The sequence below is a fragment of the Lissotriton vulgaris genome, chromosome 2_1 (assembly GCF_964263255.1).
Source record: "Lissotriton vulgaris chromosome 2_1, aLisVul1.2, whole genome shotgun sequence".
Lineage (NCBI taxonomy): Eukaryota > Metazoa > Chordata > Amphibia > Caudata > Salamandridae > Lissotriton > Lissotriton vulgaris.
In genome coordinates, this window is record NC_141687.1 from 1,176,093,950 (window position 1) to 1,176,114,488 (window position 20,539).

The 20,539-nt window shown below is 46.3% G+C and overlaps 1 protein-coding gene across 2 annotated transcripts in view; it reads right to left on the bottom strand.

Annotated features, from left to right (window-relative positions):
• Positions 1-554: 554 nt before the first annotated feature.
• The window catches only part of LOC147731764 (E3 ubiquitin-protein ligase TRIM39-like), a 241,729-nt gene continuing 221,744 nt past the window's right edge, over positions 555-20,539 (bottom strand). For both annotated transcript variants that reach the window (XM_086956890.1, XM_086956889.1), the window contains 2 exons: positions 10,072-10,121; positions 555-1,711 (listed from right to left, as the gene is read on the bottom strand). In XM_086956890.1, coding sequence (XP_086813016.1) covers positions 1,173-1,711; positions 10,072-10,121 — 589 coding nt within the window. In that variant the 3' untranslated portion in view covers positions 555-1,172. The remainder of the gene's footprint in view (positions 1,712-10,071; positions 10,122-20,539) is intronic.

A 20,539-nucleotide genomic window follows, 5' to 3' on the forward strand; every position in this document is an offset into this window, starting at 1 on the left:
TTTCAAGCACAAATAAAAATGTAAAGTTAACTTTGGCGATGAATGCTCCTGCTTGAGAGAGATCTGAGTGTTATCTAGTGGCTGTTTTCACCCATGCTAAAGTATCTCAGAGGGTTAAGATGCATACTGCAAAGAACATTTCATTGTGGTTTAAGACATTTTCAGACAACAATAAAATTGTAAAGGTAACTTTGGCGATTAATCATCCTGTAGGAGAGAGATCGGAGTTTTACCTAGTGGCTGTTTCCACTCATGCTAAAGAAGCACAGAGGATTAAGATGCCTGCTGCAAAAAACATGCCCTTGTGTATGCAGAGGTTTTTAGGCAACAACAAAAAATGTAAAGGTAACTTTGGAGATTAATGTTCCTGCGGGCAAGAGAAAGAAGTTTTATCTAGTGGCTGTTTCAACTCATACTAAAGTAGCGCAAAGGATTAAAATGCCTGCTGCAAAGAACATGTCTTTCTGTACCATTATGTGTCATGCTCTACAGTACAATACACTATTCCCACACAAACAGTAAAGGTAAGAGTTACCGACAGGCCGGTAGTTTAATTGTTTTCAATCAATATTTTACTATTATAAACATGTTAGATTGTCCATGCGGCCATGCATATTACATTTACCCTTGTTGCCCTTTCAATAGTTTGCAGACAAGCATTAATAATCTAATTACAATTGGTGATTTTTTTTGTAAAGATGCATATGCCACCCACATGCACCCCAGCCCACTACCCACATGCATCTCACCAACACACACCTTATAACAATACACTACACCATACCACTGCCCCACGTCACTGCACTAGACACCAAGTTTGCAGTACGGAGCACAGCAGCCACACTGCTGTACAACATACCTTACACTTATTGCCAAAGCCAATAGCTCTGGCTAAAGACTTATAAGGTCCCAAAGGCGAGAACTATTGGCTATGCCACTGCTTGTTTAATTCTGCAGAGACTTTATCATAGGTTACATGCGCTTTGTTGCATGATTCACATGGCAAACATTGTCTTCCCTTGTTTTAAAAATTTACAAGGAAAAGAGATACACAGTTTCATGTGAGGCTTTTGGTTGTCATGGAAACAGGTAGGAGGGTCATTGTGAAGAAGATTCTTTGGAATGTTGGTGTTTAAACTGTGGATGACAGTTGAGGGGGGTGAGGGGGGGGCTCACTCCAGCCTCAGCTCCGCTCCTCCCAAGGGATAGAAGAGCGGGAAGAGCCTCTGTGTGAAGCGGGCCTGTGGGAAGGAGTAGAGAAGCTCCATGGAGTCAGCATTGTACAGGGACAGCAGCCCCCCCTCGTAGTCCAGATACAGTCCCAGCTTCAGGGGCTTCTCACGAGGAGACAGAGTGGTCATAGGGGATGTGAGAGCCTTGTACTGCCCCTCCCACCCCTTCACAACCCAGACTCCCCCCTCAGGTGACCATGTGATCCTTCCCTTCCTGTTCACAGACTCTGCTGCGACCCCCACATACCACCCTTTCCCCTCCTGCAGCAGCTGCACCTCCCAGTAATGTCTGCTGGAGGTGAACCCCTCGCTCCCCAGCACACAGGGCCAGTGGGTGAATCTCTTGGGGGTGTCCGGCAGGCACTGTGCTGTGTCCGTATGTCTCACTCGTCTCCACCCCCCATGCAGGAGGAGCCATTTCCAATATTTAGACAGGACAAGTTGAGGATGAGCCGTGTCAGGATCCAGAGTCACCATCACTGCAGAGAAGAGATTCACAATTAGAGATTTAATGAAACAAACAAAGGCTGTAATTACTGCTTCGGTTTCACATATGATTAATTTACACCACACCTGGAAGGAGCACGCAGCACTAGAGACTGCGCTGCACTAGACCGCTCACTACACTAAACCGCACAGCACTAGACAGATCACTACACTAAAGTGCGCAGCACTAGAGTGATCGCTACACTAAAGTGTGCAGCACTAGACTGACCATTACACTAAAGACAGCATTCATCTAGCGCACACACTGCACCGAACAGCACTACGTAGAGTAGACAGCAGGCAGGACACTGTACTAGCTACTCCGAGGTATGCTGTGCTAGTCCGTACATCGTACAGAGTGACAGAGCTACTGGAAGGTATACAGTACAAGTAAGTACACTACTAAGAGAGCTGTGAGAAGAATATCTCACTGAACTCCACCGCCCTGTCCGAAACACTAATGGGGCTGAGCCAGAATAGCTCACTGAACTCCACCACCCTGTAGAAACTCTACAGGGTCTGAGCCAAAATATCTCACTGGACTCCACCGCCCAGTAGAAATACTACAGAGGCTGAACCAGAATATCTTTTTTTTAACAATTGATCCAGCACACACGTCAAGGTTTTAGAGATCTGTACACTAATAATCATTCAACACAAGTCAAAAAATATTAAAAGAGTTGGGTAGCAGAGTCTTCAGATGTTTTTTGAAGTTTTAATCTTTATTCATTTCTTCAATCCAGTAGCCAACGTGTTTAGTCCTCCACGGACTTCTTCAGGGCAATTGGAGTGAACATTTCTTAATTTTGGTCAAGTAACTGTAATTCCATCCGGAAGAGACTCCAGTTTACAATCAGATTTGTTCGTTTATTTTGTGAAGAGACATTCCAATTTCATTAGGTTTTGTACGGTAAGGGTCAGATAGCCCAACATAGCAAGAATTTTTGAATGTGGATCAGGCCGGCTCCATCGCGTGGCGTCTTCTCTTGTGATCAACCAGAATATCTGACTGAACTCCAACACCCTGTCAGAAGCCACAGTCCAAAGATTCCTATTTCCAGGTTTTTGTCAACACTAATTTGAAAACAAATTTGAACTTTCTGACGAACTGGTATTCCAAGTGACACAGTATCACCACATGCAGGATTACAACATGCAGTATTACCACATGCAGCATAACCACATGCAGTATTACCAAATGCAGTACAGCAATGTGCAGCATAACCACATACAGTATTACCACATACAGTATTACCACATGCACTATTAACACATGCAGTATTACCACATGCAGTATTACCACATGCACTATTACCACATGCAAGTTTACCACATGGACTATTACCACATGCACTATTGCCACATGCAGTATTACCACATGCAGGATTATGAACGCCTCCGCACGCCTGATCCTCGACATCCCCCGCAGCAGCCTCATCACACCCCAACTGAGAGACCTGCACTGGCTCCCCATCAACAAGAGGATAACCTTCAAGCTCCTCACCCATGCACACAAGGCACTCCACAAAACCGGACTTGCGTACCTCAACAACCGACTCAGCCTCTACACGCCAGCCAGCTCCGCTCTGCAGACCGTGCCCATGCCATTGTCTCCCGCATCTGAAGAGTTACCACCGGCGGCAAAACATTCGCCTACCTCGCTGCTAAGACGTGGAACACCCTGCCCATCAGCCTATGGAAGACCGAAGACCTCCTAACCTTCAGGAGACTCCTCAAGACCTGGCTCTTCAATCAGTAGCAGTCCTCTCCCCCTAGCGCCTTGAGACCCTCGCAGGTATGTGGTGCGCTGTACAAATACTATGATTGATTGATTGACTACCACATGCAGTATTGCCACGTACTGGATTACCACATGCAGTATTACCACATCCAGGATTAACGCATGCAAGATTACCACGCACATGATTAACACATGAACTATTACCCCATGCAGTATTACCACATGCAGTATTACCAAGTACAGGATTACCACATGCAGTATTACCACATGTAGTATTGCCATGCGGATCATAACCACATGCAGTATTAGCACATGCAGTTCCACCTAACCAGATATTACAGGGGACAAATTCCACTTTGGCCGAAATTACTGAAATTGTAGCTGGAAAGTGACAATCAGAATTCAGGAATTATCTTCAATAATCAGTGCAACAGCACTCTGTTGTTGTCTTGTGTTGAGTGTGTTCGTGCATGGCATGAGTGCCTATGTGAGGGAAGATCTTATAAACTGTGTGTGTGCAATAGGTCAGTGTAGATGCATGCGCTAGGTCAGTGTAAGGTCACAATCGAGGTCTGTATAGATGCATGTAATGGGCCAGAGTAGATGCATGTGCTAGGTCAGTGTAGGTGCATGCACTGGGTCAGTGTAGGTGCATGCGCTAGGTCAGTGTAGATGCATGCGCTGCATCAGTGTAGGTGCATGTGCTAGGTCAGTGTGGATGCATGCGCTGGGTCAGTGTAGGTGCATGTGCTGGGTTAGTGTAGGTGCATGCGCAGAGTCAGTGTAGGTGCATGCGCTAGGTTAGTGTAGATTCATGTGCTAAGTAAGTGTACATGTGCTAGGTCAGTGTAGGTGCATGCGCTAGGTCAGTGTGGGTGCATGCGCTAGGTCAGTGTGGGTGCATGTGCTAGGTCAGTGTAGATGCATGTGCTAGGTCAGTGTAGATGCATGCGCTAGGCCAGAGTAGGTGCATGCTGGTCAGTGTAGGTGCATGTGCTAGGTCATTGTCGATGCATGTGTTAGGTCAGTGTGGATGCATGTGCTAGGTCAGTGTAGATGCATGTGCTAGGTCAGCGTAGATGCATGTAATAGGTCAGTGTAGATGCATGCGATGGGTCATGGTATATGCATGTGCTAGGTCATTGTCGATGCATGCGCTAGGTCACTGTAGGCGCAAACCCTGGGTCAGTGTAGATGCATGCGCTAGGTCAGTGTAGGTGCATGCGCCAGGTAAGTCTAGATGCATGTGCTAGGTCGCTGTAGGTGCATGTGCTTGGTCAGTGTAGATGCATGTGTTAGGTCAGTGTGGATGCATGTGCTAGGTCAGTGTAGATGCATACGCTAGGTCAGTGTAGATGCATGCGCTGTGTCAATGTAGATGCATGTGCTAGGTCAGTGTGGATGCAAGCGCTGGTTCAGTGTAGATGCATGCGCTAGGTCAGTGTAGATGGATGTGCTAGGTCAGTGTAGATGCATGCGCTGGGTCAGTGTAGATGCATGTGCTGGGTCAGTGTATATGCATGCGCTAGGTCAGTGTAGGTTCATGCGCTAGGTCAGTGTAGATGCATGTGCTAGGTCAGCGTAAATGCATGCACTGGGTCAGTGTAGATGCATGTGCTAGGTCAGTGTGGATGCATGCGCTAGGTCAGTGTGGATGCATGCGCTGGGTCAGTGTAGGTGCTTGTGCTAAGTCAGTGTAGGTGCATGTGCTAGGTCAGTGTAGGTGCAACGCTAAGTCAGTGTAGTTGCATGTGCTAGGTCAGTGTGGATGCATGCACTAGTTCAGTGTAGATGCATGTGCTAGGTCAGTGTAGATGCATGCGTTGGGTCAGTGTAGGTGCATGTGCTTTGTCAGTGTAGGTGCATGTGCTAGGTCAGTGTAGGTGCATATGCTAGGTCAGTGTAGGTGCATGTGCTAGGTCAGTGTAGGTGCATGTGCTAGGTCAGTGTAGATATATGCACTAGGTCAGTGTAGATGCATGTGCTAGGTCAGTGTAGATGCATGCGCTCGGTCAGTGTAGGTGCATGTGCCAGGTCAGTGTAAGTGCATGTGCTAGGTCATTGTCGATGCATGTGCTGTGTCAGTGTAGGTGCATGTGCTAGGTAAGTGCAGGTGCATGCACTAGGTTAGTGTAGGTGCATGTGCTAGGTAAGTGCAGGTGCATGAACTAGGTTGGCGTAGATCAGCTGTACTCATAGTACGGCCCGCGGGCCGTCAGCGGCCCGACAAGCCTTCCGTGGCGGCCCGCGGACCTTGCACACATCCTACATGTGTTTTAAAAAAAAAAATTTAAAGAGTGTCCGCAAACACTGTGGTTGCAGCAGCGCTCTATGGGGCCGGGCGATTCCAGTGAAGGTCAGAGTGGAGAAGAAGAGGCGAAATACAACAAAGCCTCATTAACAACTAAGTGGTCTTTTAAAGACCTGTGAAGTACTTGGGTGCGGCCGGCAAGTTGCCTCAGCCCCGGCTGACACACAGGCACGCCAGGTGAGGTGAAAGAGGGAGAGGGAGGGGAGGAAGGGGAAGAGAGGCAGAGGGAGGGGGGAGGAGGGAGGGAGACAGTGTTACTAGTGAATGTGGGTCTGCAAAATGCTGCCCAGCATCACACTCTTATTGTTTCGTGATTTTAGTCTGTACCTTACTCAGTGCTACAACACTAGGTCTTTCTAGATTCCAGTTGCTTCTAACCTCTGCTGTGCCAAGGATTCCAGCAAGGAATAAATTCATTTGAAAATGAGCATATCGAGCCAATGCGATGCATGCCACCAGCATTACTATTGTTTCTTACTTTTCTCACTGTTCGAGGCTGTGACATGCAGTAAAGAGGAAACAACCATAATCGCTCGGTTTAACAGTAAACCTTTTCTATAATAAATTGAGAGTTGCATCCAGAAAATTCTGTATTTCCTAGGAATGCAGATGTGACTTTTTGACCGTGGTATTAAATCCAAGATTGAGTAGCAAAGTTTTTGAGCCAGTAAATGGCATTGTTGAGCTGTGATCTCCTACACCAGCCATCTAATTATGGACTTATGATATACATGAGTAAATGTGCCGCAACCACTGCCAAACAATTTGTAAACACCCATGTAGTTGACATTATTCCGCAACACAAGACAAAATTGGGAATATGTACGCTTGCCACAAAAAGAAGATACAATTGAGAAATGAATGTACTGCAATGTGAAAATATGCGTCATTTAAATCAGTGGTGGTCGTGAAGTCCCTCTCCTATCTCCTTCAATACAGGATCACTTCCTGAAGGGCTATCATTTAAAGTGTACTGTCTTTACATAAAGGTTTGATAGAAATAAGTCTATAAATGGAGACAGAGAGGGAGGAAGACAGCGGGAGGGAGGGGGAGACAGAGGGAAGGAGAAGGAGACAGAAGTAGGGAAACAGAGGTAGGGAGACAGAGGTAGGGAAACAGAGGGAGGGAAACAGAGGGAGGGAACCAGAGGGAGACAGAGGGGGCGTGAGACAGAGGGAGACCGAGGGAGAGGGAGACAGAGGGAGAGGGAGAGGGAGTAAGAGAGAGGGAGACAGGGAGAGGGAGAGTGAGACAAAGGGAGAGGGAGACAGAGGAAGAGTGAGACAGAGAGAGAGTGAGACAGAGGGAGAGGGACAGAGGGAGGGAGAGGGAGGGAGAGGGAGACAAAGGGAGAGGGAGACAGATGGAGAGGGAGACAAAGGGAGACAGAGAGAAAGACACAGATGGAGAGGGAGAGACAGAGGGAGGGAGACAGAGGGAGGGAGACAGAGGGAATTTGGCAGAGAGAGGGAAGAAGACAGAGAGAGGGAAGAAGACAGAGAGAGGGAAGAAGACAGAGAGAGGGAAGGAGACAGAGAGCGGGAAGGAGACAGAGAGCGGGATGGAGACAGAGAGAGGGAAGGAGACAGAGAGAGGGAAGGAGACAGATGGAGGGAGACAGAGGGAGGTTGAAAGAGGGTGACAGACAGAGGGAGACAGAGAGGGAGGGAGACAGAAGGGGGGAAAGAGACAAAAAGAGACAGAGGGAGGGAGACAGAGGGAGGGAGGCAGAGAGAGAGATAGAGACAGTCAGAGTGAGGGGGACAGAGGGTGAGAGAGAGGGAGGGAATGAGACAGAGAGAGAGAGAGAGAGACAGTCAGAGTGAGGGTGAGAGTCAGAGTGAGGGTGACAGAGGGTGAGAGAGAGAGAGAGAGAGAGAGAGGTGTGTGTGTGTGTGCCAGGTCTGGTGGCTCAGTGGACGAAGCCGTCCGCTGCAGGGGCCTGTGTTTAAACTCATGGTCACAGTTTTTATTTTGCTTTAGACCCCCCCCCTCCCCCACTGGCTCCGCCCCCACTAGTGCGGCCCTCGGCCAAAAACCACACTGTAAATTTGGCCCCCAAGAGAAAGTTTGTGAGTACCCATGGTGTAGATGCATGCACCAGGTCAGTGTAGGTTTATGCACTAGGGCAGAGTAGATGCTTGTGCTAGGTTAGTGTGATTGCATGCATTAAGTAAGTGCAGGTGCATGCCCTAGCTCACTGTAGATGCATGCGTTGAGTCTGTGTAGATGCATGTGCTAGGTCCCTGTTGGTGCTAAAACTCGGGAAAGAAGAATGTGTTGTGTGGTAAATATTAAATTCTGAGGTAATTTTCCATTCAATAGTCCCGGAATACTGCAGTAACTGAGTTACTCAAGCCTAGTAGTATCATAACAGTATCACTGTTCGACACAGTCTCCCACCAGATCTTGCTCAGGAGATTGGACTCAGAGGACCTGCTCTTCAGTGGATGACGAGCTTCCTGTCTTCCCGTTCTCAGACCATCAATTCAGGCCCTTCTCAGTCAAAGGCGATGGAACTGACCAAGGGAGTTCCCCAGGGCTCACTTTTAAGCCCCACCTTATTCAACCTCTATGTTACTCCCTTGGCCAACCCCCTCAGGACCTGTGACTTTACGCCTATTTCATATGCATTGCTGACGACACACAGCTCCATTTCTCATTGAATAAATCCACCCCCTTTGTTCAGGGATGACAGAGATTAAGCTTTGCGAGAGGCATCTATGTTGTGGACACCTGACTGGTGGCCGGTAGCCCTCAGAACTCCCCTGTCCCTAAGGCCCTTATTAAAAACCTGGGCATTCGCCTAGACCGGGCATTGACCATGAAGGAGCATGCCGCTTATACTGCTGGGTCCTGCTTCTACGTGCTGGGTTTGTTACAGCAAGTTTTTCCTTTCCTCCCAGATTCCACTTGCAAAACCCTCATTCAGACAATGGTAGCAAGCCACTTAGACTACTGCAACGCTCGCCTGGTCTCAGCCAATAAGTCCTCGCTTAGCAGATTGCAGGTGGTTCAGAACACCGCAGCGCCCCTCGTCATGAATGCCCCCCAGAAAACTGCCTCCCTTCCTCTCCTTCAACAGTTTCATTGGCTTCCAGTGCGCATGCGGGTTAACTTCTAAATCTGCTGCACCGTTCACAAAGCCTTTTATAACAATGGCCACCTCTACATCGCCAAGAATCGTAATCATTATGTCCCTTCTAGGACCCTCCAGTCAAGAACCAAATCGCTTCTCTTGTTCCCACGGACCAGGAAATCAAGGTTAGGTGGGAAATCCTTTTCCTACCTCGCTCCCCTTTATTGGAACCAGCTCCCCATTTACCTGAGACAATGTCCTGACTATCTCCGATTTAGAAAGCTTCTTAAGACTGCTCTGTTCTAATAATGCTTACCAGCCTGTCCAGCAGCACGGTCTGAAGTGCAAAGATAACCTTTCGGGGGTGATTCAGGCGCTATTAAAACCCAAAAATAAATAAACTAATTAATGTGAGGTGTGAAATTACTGCATCTGAATTTCCGATAAACTTAGCATGAATGTCCAGGGGGAAGAATGATTTAAACAAAGGAAATGCGTCAGTACATATACAGAATGGAGATAAGTAGAAATCTAGAAAAATCTGGAAAAGACAAAGTTTAGAAGCACAAATCAAGTAACTGTACCCTGATGTGAGTGCACGTTACCACTAAATGCCATACAATACCATACCATACCATACCACATCATACCGCCATCCCATTCCATTTATTACCAACATACCAAACCATCCCATACCACTATAGATACTATACAATGATCTCACCCTATACTACACCACACAATACATACCATCATAACATTCCATACCAGTCCATATCTTCCCATCCAATCCAACTCCATCACACCATAACATCCCATAACATCCCATACATACATACCATTCCGTAGCACACCGCACCATACCATAGCATACCACATCACACCATATCAAAGCCCACCACACCACACCATACCATCGTATACCATACCATGCCAGTCTGTAGCACACCACACCATACCATAGCAAACCACAACAAACCATACCATAGCATACCACACCATACCATACCACAGCATCCCATACCATAGCACACCATACCCCAGCACACCACACCATACCTTACCACACCATCCCATCCCATACCACACAAAACCATAGCAAACCACACCATACCATAGCACACCATCCCATCCCATACCACACCATACCCCACCACACCATACCATACCATATCATTTTCATGAACAGTAATATTCAGAGCTAATCATCACAATATTTACCTTTATAACTCTTCACCGCCTCTAGGCTCTGAATCTTCACATTATTACATCTGTAAAAACACACACATCATCTTTGTATTAAAGCGCAATGACAGCTACAGGAACAAAGGATGAACATCACATAAGACCTGTATTTGAAATAAGATTCAGTATTAAGAGCATCACCTGCGAACTAGAGCTCAGTGTGAGTTACTGTTCATACACAACAATCAAAGCTCTAGCAATATCCAAAAGTACCTTTAACATCTTTTGACAGGAAGTGGGTGTTCTAAGGCAGATAGCTGAGTCAGGTCAGCACGCGTCATGTGTTTGTCACAGAGTGCCACAGGGTGGGTCTTCTAGGAGCTGCTGTTAGCTCAGTGAGATGACGGCAGGACAGGTTACATCTGCCCCTGGTGGAGTCTCGTGTATATACTTAATAAATGCCTTCTTAAATGAGGTCCACGTGAATTCTTGCCAGCACCCACAACACAACATCCAATCCCTGCCAGTGTAAACCTTGTCACCATCCTCTACAGCTAAGATATTGAAGAGCCTTAGTGGTAAATATAAGGAAGATTTGAACCCAAACCGAATAGTAATGAAAAACTGGTTGCAAAACAAAAACTCCCACGTCTTACGGAACAGCAGACTTTAGCACATAGGGGAAGGATCACAGAGGGAGAGAGAAGGGAACAGGTCAGGAGGCTCAGTAAAGGGAAAGCAGCAGGCACAGAGGGGATCACAGGGGGTAGAGATAAGGAACAAGTTAGGAGGCTCAGTAATGGGAAAGCAGCAGGCCACGAGGGGATCACAGAGGGAGAGATAAGTAACAGGTTATGAGGCTCAGTAATGGGGAAGCAGCAGAGCCAGAGGGGACACAGAGGGAGAGATAAGGGAACAGGTTAGGAGGCTCAGTAATGGGGAAGCAGCAGAGCCAAAGGGGACACAGAGGAAGAGATAAGTGAACAGGTTAGGAAGCTCAGTAAAGGAAAAACAGCAGACCTATAGGGCAGCACAGAGGGAGAGATAAGGGAACAGGTTAGGAAGCTCAGTAAAGGAAAAACAGCAGACCTATAGGGCAGCACAGAGGGAGAGATAAGGGAACAGGTTAGGAAGCTCAGTAAAGGAAAAACAGCAGACCTATAGGGGAGCACAGAGGGAGAGATAATGAGGTAATATAAATTTTATGGTCATGTTGTGTTCCCTAGCGAGTACCCCACCGACTCCATGTACGAGTTAAAAGTGCATGTAACTTCCCTCCTGTACCAGCTATGAAGACGCAAATACATTTGCGTCCAACGTTAACTTGTCCTCTTTCAGACCCACCATGAATGGGTTTGATGGTCCGTTCCTAAGTATGCTATGCCAACGTCTTTTTGAAGTGTACTCCTACGTTTTTCAGCCTGGCTGAAAGTAGGCCCTGAATCTCTGCCATCGAGCCTCTTTTCTGGCTTCTGACTGCGAGGGCCTCTGCCCAAGCAGCCCCCGTACCCGTGAACTCTGACTTACTTCTAGCGCGGCCCTCCGTGCTCAGCTCAGCCTGCTGCCTGCCAAGATTGACTATAACCTTCGAGTTATCTGTTTTCCTCTCCGAAGATACATTCCAGCCTGCCAGCTTCAGTAAACATCCTTCCTCAGCTACAGGGCTAAAGGGCCGACCTGTCTTTATGCAAGTAATTCATAGCCTCTGTTGCCATGCTTCCATGGAAGGCCCCATGCCCCCACGCTTCTCATACAGACACTCAGGCGCTTATACACGCACTCACAGCAAGTATAGAATAGCTTCTGCTCTAGAGACCTTTCTGCCCAGATAGCTTAGTTCCTAAACATCAGATATCAGATATGATAGAAGTACAAGTTGATCTGACATGCCAGACTTCTGTCTCTTTCCGTCAGTGTAAATGTCAAGTCCCCTGCACCCCGTCTATCACACGTCATGCAGCTGCGCGCGCATCCAAGCTTCCGATTTCTGCTGACATTGCAACATTCTGTTAGCACCACCCCTTGGTGCCACCCACTTGCGTCACCTATCAGTGACGTTTTCTAGCACACACCCTAGTTCACGCCTAGTTTACGCCTCTTGATGATGTATTAGCACCACGTGTATACTGTTATCTTGTCTTCTCTCAGCTGTTACGCCTCTTACATTGAACATTATGATGTTAATCAAGTATATAAGCTATGTATTGTCAATAAACGCCGGCGCGCTCATCTATCCCTTCTGACACCCTGTGTGGTGGTCAGAACATGATATCCTGATTCCTTTATGAGGAATAAAACCCTTAGAAACTCTTGCACCACGGACTCTGTTTTCCTTCATTCCGATTGAGTTATTATTGATTAAGTACTTACCTGCATAGAAATTAAGAGAGTAAATTAATTATTTACATCATTTTGGCGCCCGAATAGGGACCCCTCCCCCACCTCACGCGCCGGAAGGTGCGTTGCAATCCGTGTCCCCTGCCATCAGTTAGACGGACAACACGTGTACTGGCAGGATTTCCTGCATCCCCCTCTGACACACGGAGGTGACGAAGACTGCGATCAGTGCCCAGACGAGGCGGTGAGGAGTGCGGAGGATCCCGACCAGAGCCCAGCCGAAGGAAGCAAGGTCCGAGGTGTGAAGAGGCCCACCAGTTTTCCGAAGTTTTCCGAAGTTTTCCGAAGCTTTCCGAAGTTCCGAGTCGAGTCCAGTCGAGTTTTCCGAGGCCTTCTGTATTCCGTGCTTCCCGGTGAGTACCATTGCTGGGTCGTATCTAGACGGGTTTGGGTACGCAAGTCCGGTCTGCACTGTTTTTAGGCAGTGTATCTGTACTGTTTAGCAGTATATAAAGTATTCCGAATTTCTGCACTGTTACAGCAGTGTATCTGTATCGTTGAGCGGTACAATCAGAGTAAGGGGAAGTTAGCTATGTCTTTAAATGTTTCATGTGATTAATGTCGTGGTATGAATGTGATTGTTTTTGTGCATGATTGTGTTTTTTTGTTTAAATAGTTACAGGCGATATTAAGTATTAAGGATCAAGCATTTCAGTATCAAGTAGGCACAATGCCGTTTTTTAACAAGTTAAAGCAGATAGGAACTAGGAAAGGGATGTTAGAGGAAGAGATTCCAATCCCCCCTAGGGACACTCCAGGTAATTTCATGTATAATAAGCATGGCATAGACGCCATCTTGTATCTAGAGTTATGGACAGATTATACCAAGCACCTAGAGGAAAGATACCGATGGCCAGTTAACGGAACATGGGATGCCGAGTGCATCATAAAGGTAGAAGAAATATTACGGAAAAAGAAAGCTAGACAATCTCAGAAAGACGCCATAGAATTTTGGCGTAAGGAATCACGTAAGCGTGCTGATAGAGCACTCCGTAGAGAAGACAGGCTTAAAGAATCAGAAAAGGCCCAAGAAAACGAATTAGTTATTGAGGGAATCCGAGTAAAAACAGAACAAATAGATCGTATCCTAAATGGCAAAGTGAACAACATGTATCTTTTGGCCGATGGTACCCCTGACGCCATTTCAGAAATACCGAAAAATTTGCCGTCACCATTAGTTCCAACTAAAGTAATGCATAAGACTACTAAAGACATATTCCTAAATTCATATCTCGAAGATGTAGCGCCAGCTTACACCAATCTGCCTGTTCGTGCCCTGCCTACTGACAGGGCCGGGGGTGGTACGGCCCCCCAAGATCACTCTCAGCCGACACCGAAAAAGACTAGTTCCGTTCCGCCAGCTCCGCCACTTCCCTCACCTAAAACTGATCTGCCGAAACCACTTCAATCAGATCCTACTAAAAGACAAATTCAGATACTGACTACACACAGAGATAATGCCCAAGCTTCCGCTTCAGAAGGTGCGACCGCGGGTCTCCAGACCCCGCCACCGACTCACAGATTAAATCTCAGAGGTCTGCAGAGTCCTCTTACGCACAGATCCCCCCGTTCTTCTAATTCATCCCGTCTTGATGCACTAAAAGAAAATATGTCAGTTTGTAGATATGATCCAGAACCTGGACAGGACGACTTAATGGTATTAGCGTCTTTACGGTTAAGATCTGCTACTGATAGTTTGTTATGTTACGCAGGAATGAAGGAGCACCTAGATAGAATATATGAGTTCGTTCAAACGGGAAAGGACCCCGACAGTATTAAGGATGCCCTGGAGAAACAGAAAGTTACCATGCAAGCACTGATACTACGATTTTTCATAAATTGTCTAATAAGAGAACGAGACAGGCCCGGAACAGAGCAGAGTGAATTAGATGCATTGAACAAGTGGGGTCAAAATATAGCCGATGGAAAACATGACAGACAAAATTGCATAGAGGCCATGTATAAAAAAATTAAGAAAGCAGTGATAGCAGTACACGAGAAAGAGAAAGAAAAGGCTCCCTCCGAGGAGGAAGAAGAATCTGAAGAACCAGAACCAACTACAAGCACTATAGCATATGTAGGTAGGGGAAACTACCTTAGGAAAGGTGTCCGTCCGGAAAGCAAGAGAGTTTTCTTCTCTGCCTTAACGAATCCGAATTCTGCTGAACATCAGTTCCAGGAAACTGATAAACGGCTTCGAGACCGAGTTGGGTACCATGTACTCAATTCTATGGATGAACAAGAATTAGCCCGATCAGCGGTATCATGGGCCGAAAATGCAGACATATATAATGATGACACCGTAGCACAGACATTTCTGAACCTCTCCCCCGACGAACAGAAATTAGCGGGGGTATACATGATTCAGCACCTTCTCATTAAATACAGAAAACATTATTCCGATCCAGGTCCCTTACATGAGACACTAGAAGCACTACTGATGGATAGATGGAGAGGCTTAAGCACTAAATTAGTTCAAATAATTCTAGAACAACGACGCAGATATGACACCTTTGTAAGTCCTGAATATGTTCCCGCCCCACCTCCAGAAAGGAAAATGTACCATATGCAGTGCGGGGGTGGTATTGAAAGTCAGAACCCCTTGCGAGAAGTGCACCCTGTTATGGGTGAGGATAAAATTTTGAAACGCGTGTATGTACATACGCCTCTAACTAAATTAGAACTGTTAGAAATGAAGAAATTAGTACCGTGCCATGATAAAGACCCTGCAGGTTTTCATAGAGAGCTCAAAGACATGTTACTGATGGGGGACTACACATATGATGATATCATGAAAATGTTGAAAGTATTATTGCCTACGGGTATATTCGAGAAATTAAAGGAAAAGGACTGGGAGGTGGGAGACGCAAAGATTGCCTGGGCAGAAATAGAGGATGAAGAAAAGAAACGGGTTCCAGGGTTAGGCCTTGGGGACAAAACTAAAGCATTACCAGGTTTAATAGTACAGGTCCTGCCCAGATTATTGACAACTAGAAAGGAGGATTGGGATGCAATCTCGTCCTGTAAACAGAAACATGATGAAGATACTAGCGACTTTTATTCAAGATTCGAGAAATGTTTTATTATCAATAGTGGCCTCCAGCCAAGTAGCGAGTCGTACCCACATCTTTTTGTATCAAAGTTAGTCGAGAATTCCCTACCGTTAGTTAAAAATAGAGTGTATAAAGTCGAGAGTACATGGCAAGCAAATACGCCATCCCAGATGTTACAAATGTTACAATATCACCAGAATAGAATTAGGGAAGAACAAGATCAGGAACAGAAGCGTATGAAAGACACGAAAATGAAAATGTTAGTAGCCCAGACGGTCCCATCCGACAATCACAGGAAAGGTACGACCCAGACAAGTCACGCTACAGCTCCTGTTAAAGGGACATGCAATTATTGCAAACAGCCAGGCCACTACGTACACGAATGTGCAGTTCTGAAACATAACATAGCGACAGGTAAAACTAAAGAGAGACCGCATCCGCCTAGACAAGACCATAACCAGCATCAGTCTACACAGAATACACAGCCCATGCATGCATCTGCACAGACAGCACAGACCGTAGCAGTACCACAGCCACAGCCCATTGCTGCAACTCAGCAAGTCTCGCAACAGATGTACCAGTATGCCCAGTCTGCTTACCCCGAATATTCCCGATATACATGAAACAGCCTAGAGAGGGAAGGTGGCTTGCCTCTTATCGAGATTCCTGTAGATCAAGAAGGTCCTTATGTACACAGTCAAGTATTGGGGAAAGATAGAAAGTTTTTAATTGACACAGGGGCAAGTCGCACTACAATAAGTCATGACGAAGTTCCAGGGGCACCCCTCTCAGGCTCACAAAATGTTTCCCTTGGTTTTTCAGGACAACCTATTGTAAATGAGGTATCAGAACCAGTTCCCCTGGCTGTGGGTCCATTATCACGCGTTACAGACCTGTTACTAACAAAATCATGTCCGGAAAATCTGTTAGGAATTAAAACACTGAAAGCTCTAGGAGCTATAATATGCTGCTCCCCGGAGGGAGTTAGACTCTTTCTGCGGGATTTCAAGGGTCATTACGTCCTTCGTGAGTTTGACGTCAGATTGAAAAATGTACCTGATTACTTGTGGGCAAAAGGCCCAACTGATGTAGGATGTATGCACATTACACCATACCGCGTTACCCTCAAGGCAGGTGTTGTATTACCCAGAATCAGACAATACAAGTTACCACCCGATGCTGTAGCGGCTTTACTGAAAATCATTGAAGAGCTCATTGCCCAAGGAGTGGTCGTCGAGACCGACTCCAATATCTGTAATTCACCCATCATTCCGATTCTTAAACGTACTGATCCCAATGCACCGCCAGTATATCGGCTGGTGATTGATCTTCGAGAATTGAATAAATGCATTATCCCACAGTATCCTGTGGTCCCCGATATATCATCTCTATTGACTGCTATTGATTCAGAAGCAACGTTTTTTACTGTAATTGATCTCAAGAACGCCTTCTTCAGCGTGCCTATTGATCCCGAGAGCCAATATCTCTTCGGATTCTGTTTAAATGGACGCAGTTTCAAATTTTCGCGCGCACCTCAAGGATTCACAGAAAGCCCCAGCATCTATAGTCAAGCACTGAAAAGACAACTAGATTGTATTCAAATGCCAGTTAACACCGCTTTACTACAATACGTCGATGATCTGCTGATCACCGCACGAAGTGAGCCCGAATGTGAAAAAGCATCACTGACAGTTTTACATTTCCTGGCTGACAAGGGACACAAGGTGTCTCCTTCGAAGCTACAATTCTGTGCTCAGCAAGTTGTGTACTTGGGTCACTTACTGTCCAAAGTGGGGAGACAGCTCACTCCCGATCGCATTCAGTTAATTGTGAACATGCCGCAACCCAAGACACAAAAGGAAGTGCGGGCCTTCATAGGCCTCACCTCGTACTGCAGACAATGGATTCCCCAGTATGCATTCTTAGCTAAACCACTCATCCAGTTAACGACACAGGAGGCAGCGACTTCGACTGTCCTCCCTTGGACTCAGGAACACACACAAGCTTTTGAAGAATTAAAGAAAGTTTTATGCCAAGCACCAGTTTTAGCGACACCATGTTACAGCAAACCGTTTACACTTTTTGTTACAGAACGTGATGGCACAGCGTTGTCTGTCCTCACTCAAGACCAAGCAGGTTCACATAAGCCTTGTGCTTATTTTTCTAGTACATTGGATTCAGTAGCTCAAGCACTCCCTGCGTGCTTAAAGTCAGTAGCAGCAACAGCGTTAGCAATAAGACAAAGTGATTCAATTGTTTTAGGTCACCAGTTAACAGTTCAAGTACCACATTCTGTAGAGGTTTTGTTAAACAGAACCCAGACTCAACACTTAACTATAGCACGACTGACAGGTTATGAATTAACACTATTCCAGCCACACATAGAAATCAGACGTTGCAGCATTCTGAACCCAGCAACACTGTTACCTACAGTTATAACAGATCCAGCTCCGCATGATTGTATAGAAATAATTAATGCAGTAACTAAGCCTAGACGAGACTTAACAGATGTCCCATTGACAAATCCAGACCTGACACTTTATGTGGATGGTTCATGCATGAGAACAAGTACAGGAGAATTAGTGGCCGCGTACGCCGTGACCACTGAAACTGAAATTAAAGAAACACATCGTATTGACACACTGTCTGCTCAAGCGGCAGAGCTCATCGCTCTGACTCGAGCCTGTATTCTAGCCAAGAACAGAAATGTTAACATATACACAGATTCCCGCTATGCCTTCGGAGTTGTACACGACTTCGGAGTCCTCTGGCAAGAACGAGGTTTTCTGACTTCTCATGGGGCCAAGATCCAACATGGCCCCCTCATTCAAGCACTGTTAGAAGCAATACATTTGCCCTCGGGCATATCAGTCATGAAGTGTAAGGCACATACTAAAGTCACAGATTCTGTTTCCCAGGGTAACGACCTGGCAGACCAGACAGCAAAACATACAGCACTGACTCACACCCAGACTACTGATGTGACAAAGACAATAGTCCAGACCCAGTGTATGGCAGTTAGAGATCCCGCCCTAGATGTAATTGATATCCAGACACATGCTACTCCAGAAGAGATAAAGAAATGGACTGAACTAGGAGGGATTCAGACAGATCAAGGTTGGGTGACGAAGGGAAAATCTATATGGTTTCTCCCCGACTCAATGGTTCAAGTCATGATAAATACAGCACATAGTCCTGCCCATCTTGGAGAGAAAGCCATGTTAGACAGTTTACAGAATCTCTGGTACAACAAACACTTACGAGCAGCAGCAAAACAGAAAGTGCGTACTTGCATGATCTGTTGTCAGTTCAATCCAGGTAAAAGTGTCCCTGTTGAGCAAGGTGGATTTCATCCTCCCGATCACCCTTTTGAAGTCCTCCAGATGGATTATATCCAGATGAATAGCTGTAGAGGATTTAAGTATGTCCTTGTAATTATTTGTGCTCTGTCCCGCTGGACCGAAGCATACCCAGTCCCAGACTACACTGCTCCGACCACTGCCAGACAGTTGGTTCGTGAATTCTTCCCACGGTACGGTTTGCCCCGTGTCGTGTATTCAGATAACGGACAGCCGTTCTCGTCCGAGCTGATGAAACAAGTTTCCCTCTTGCTAGGATATCAGTGGAGGTTCCACTGTGTCCGACATCCCGAAGCAGCTGGCCTTGTAGAAAGGCATAATCAGACACTAAAGATCCGTCTTGCCAAGATCTGTCAGGAAAAAGGGGTCGACTGGATAGTCGCCCTGCCCGTGGCACTATTCTACATGAGAATGGTCGCCCACTCAAGATCAGGGTTATCCCCGTACGAAGTGGTCTTTGGCAGACCACCGAATATGTGGGGGACGCCCGTTCCGAAAAAGATCACTGATATTGATTGTAACATGTTGACAGATTACCTTGCCTCCTTGATGTCTGCACTCCAATCATGTCGTTCACAGGTTGCCGCAGCCTTCCCTGACAACACCGATGTAAAGGCGCATGAGGTCCGCCCAGGTGACCTGGTAGTCGTCCGGAATTTCGACCGGAAAAGTCCGCTGGAGCCCCGCTGGAAGTCTCCAAAGACCGTTCTGCTTACCACCAGGACCGCCGTGAAAATCGAGGGGAGAAAGGGGTGGGTCCACACGAGTCACATCAAACTATGCAATGAACTAAAAAACGGACTGAAACAGGACTCTGACTCGTCCACCCCCACCAAAGACTGTGTTGAAGCACAAGACGTTACTGTGCCTAAAAGAGAAAAGACTCCTCAAGAACTTTATCGTATGAAGCTTCGATCTAGCAAGTCAGACAGTTTAATTGTTTAAGTCCTCCCCTAGGTGAATCGGTTAAATAGTTTCTGACATGTATCCCCTAGATCGAGTTAGAGAGAGAGAGGAAAAGAGAAGAACATATTGCAAATCACTTCGTAGTCACTGCATAGTGACACTAATAATCATGTTTATTCTGAGTATTCTAATTATTATTGCCAGCATTCTGCTTCCTATGTACTGGCCTATTTTCAGGCGTGAACAATCTGCTTACAATGTCTCTGCTGAACACACTTTTAGTGAACTTCCCGCACATGAACTCTCTTACAGACTTGCGCTGCGCAACAATACATTCATTAGTATGTTACACCATTCCCATCAGACAAGTAATGCTACAGACTGTTGGATATGTGGCCGACTCCCTCCCTACCAGAATTACAAGGGAGCTCTGCCTCTCTTCCCGTACCCATTCACTCACAATGGCTCCTGTGGAGCATGGTTTAAAATAATTAATTCTTTAGATCCTGATATTGCTGTTTTCAAGGGGGGCTGGGTTTGGGGAAACTTGAACTTAGTCCTGCTCAACGTCTGCTATCCTGATAAAGAGGGACTTCCCACTCGAATAGGAACTGATCTAGAAAATGAAGTATATGGATTAGGTAATTACACAATTAGCCTTATGATCCTCACTGTTGAATCTGAAACTGCTCCAGTTCCGCCCCATATGTTAGTGTTACCAGTCACAGGTGAATTATGTGTTAGCAAGAAAGGTTCAGTACACGTAGGTCATAGTAAATGCACTACTGT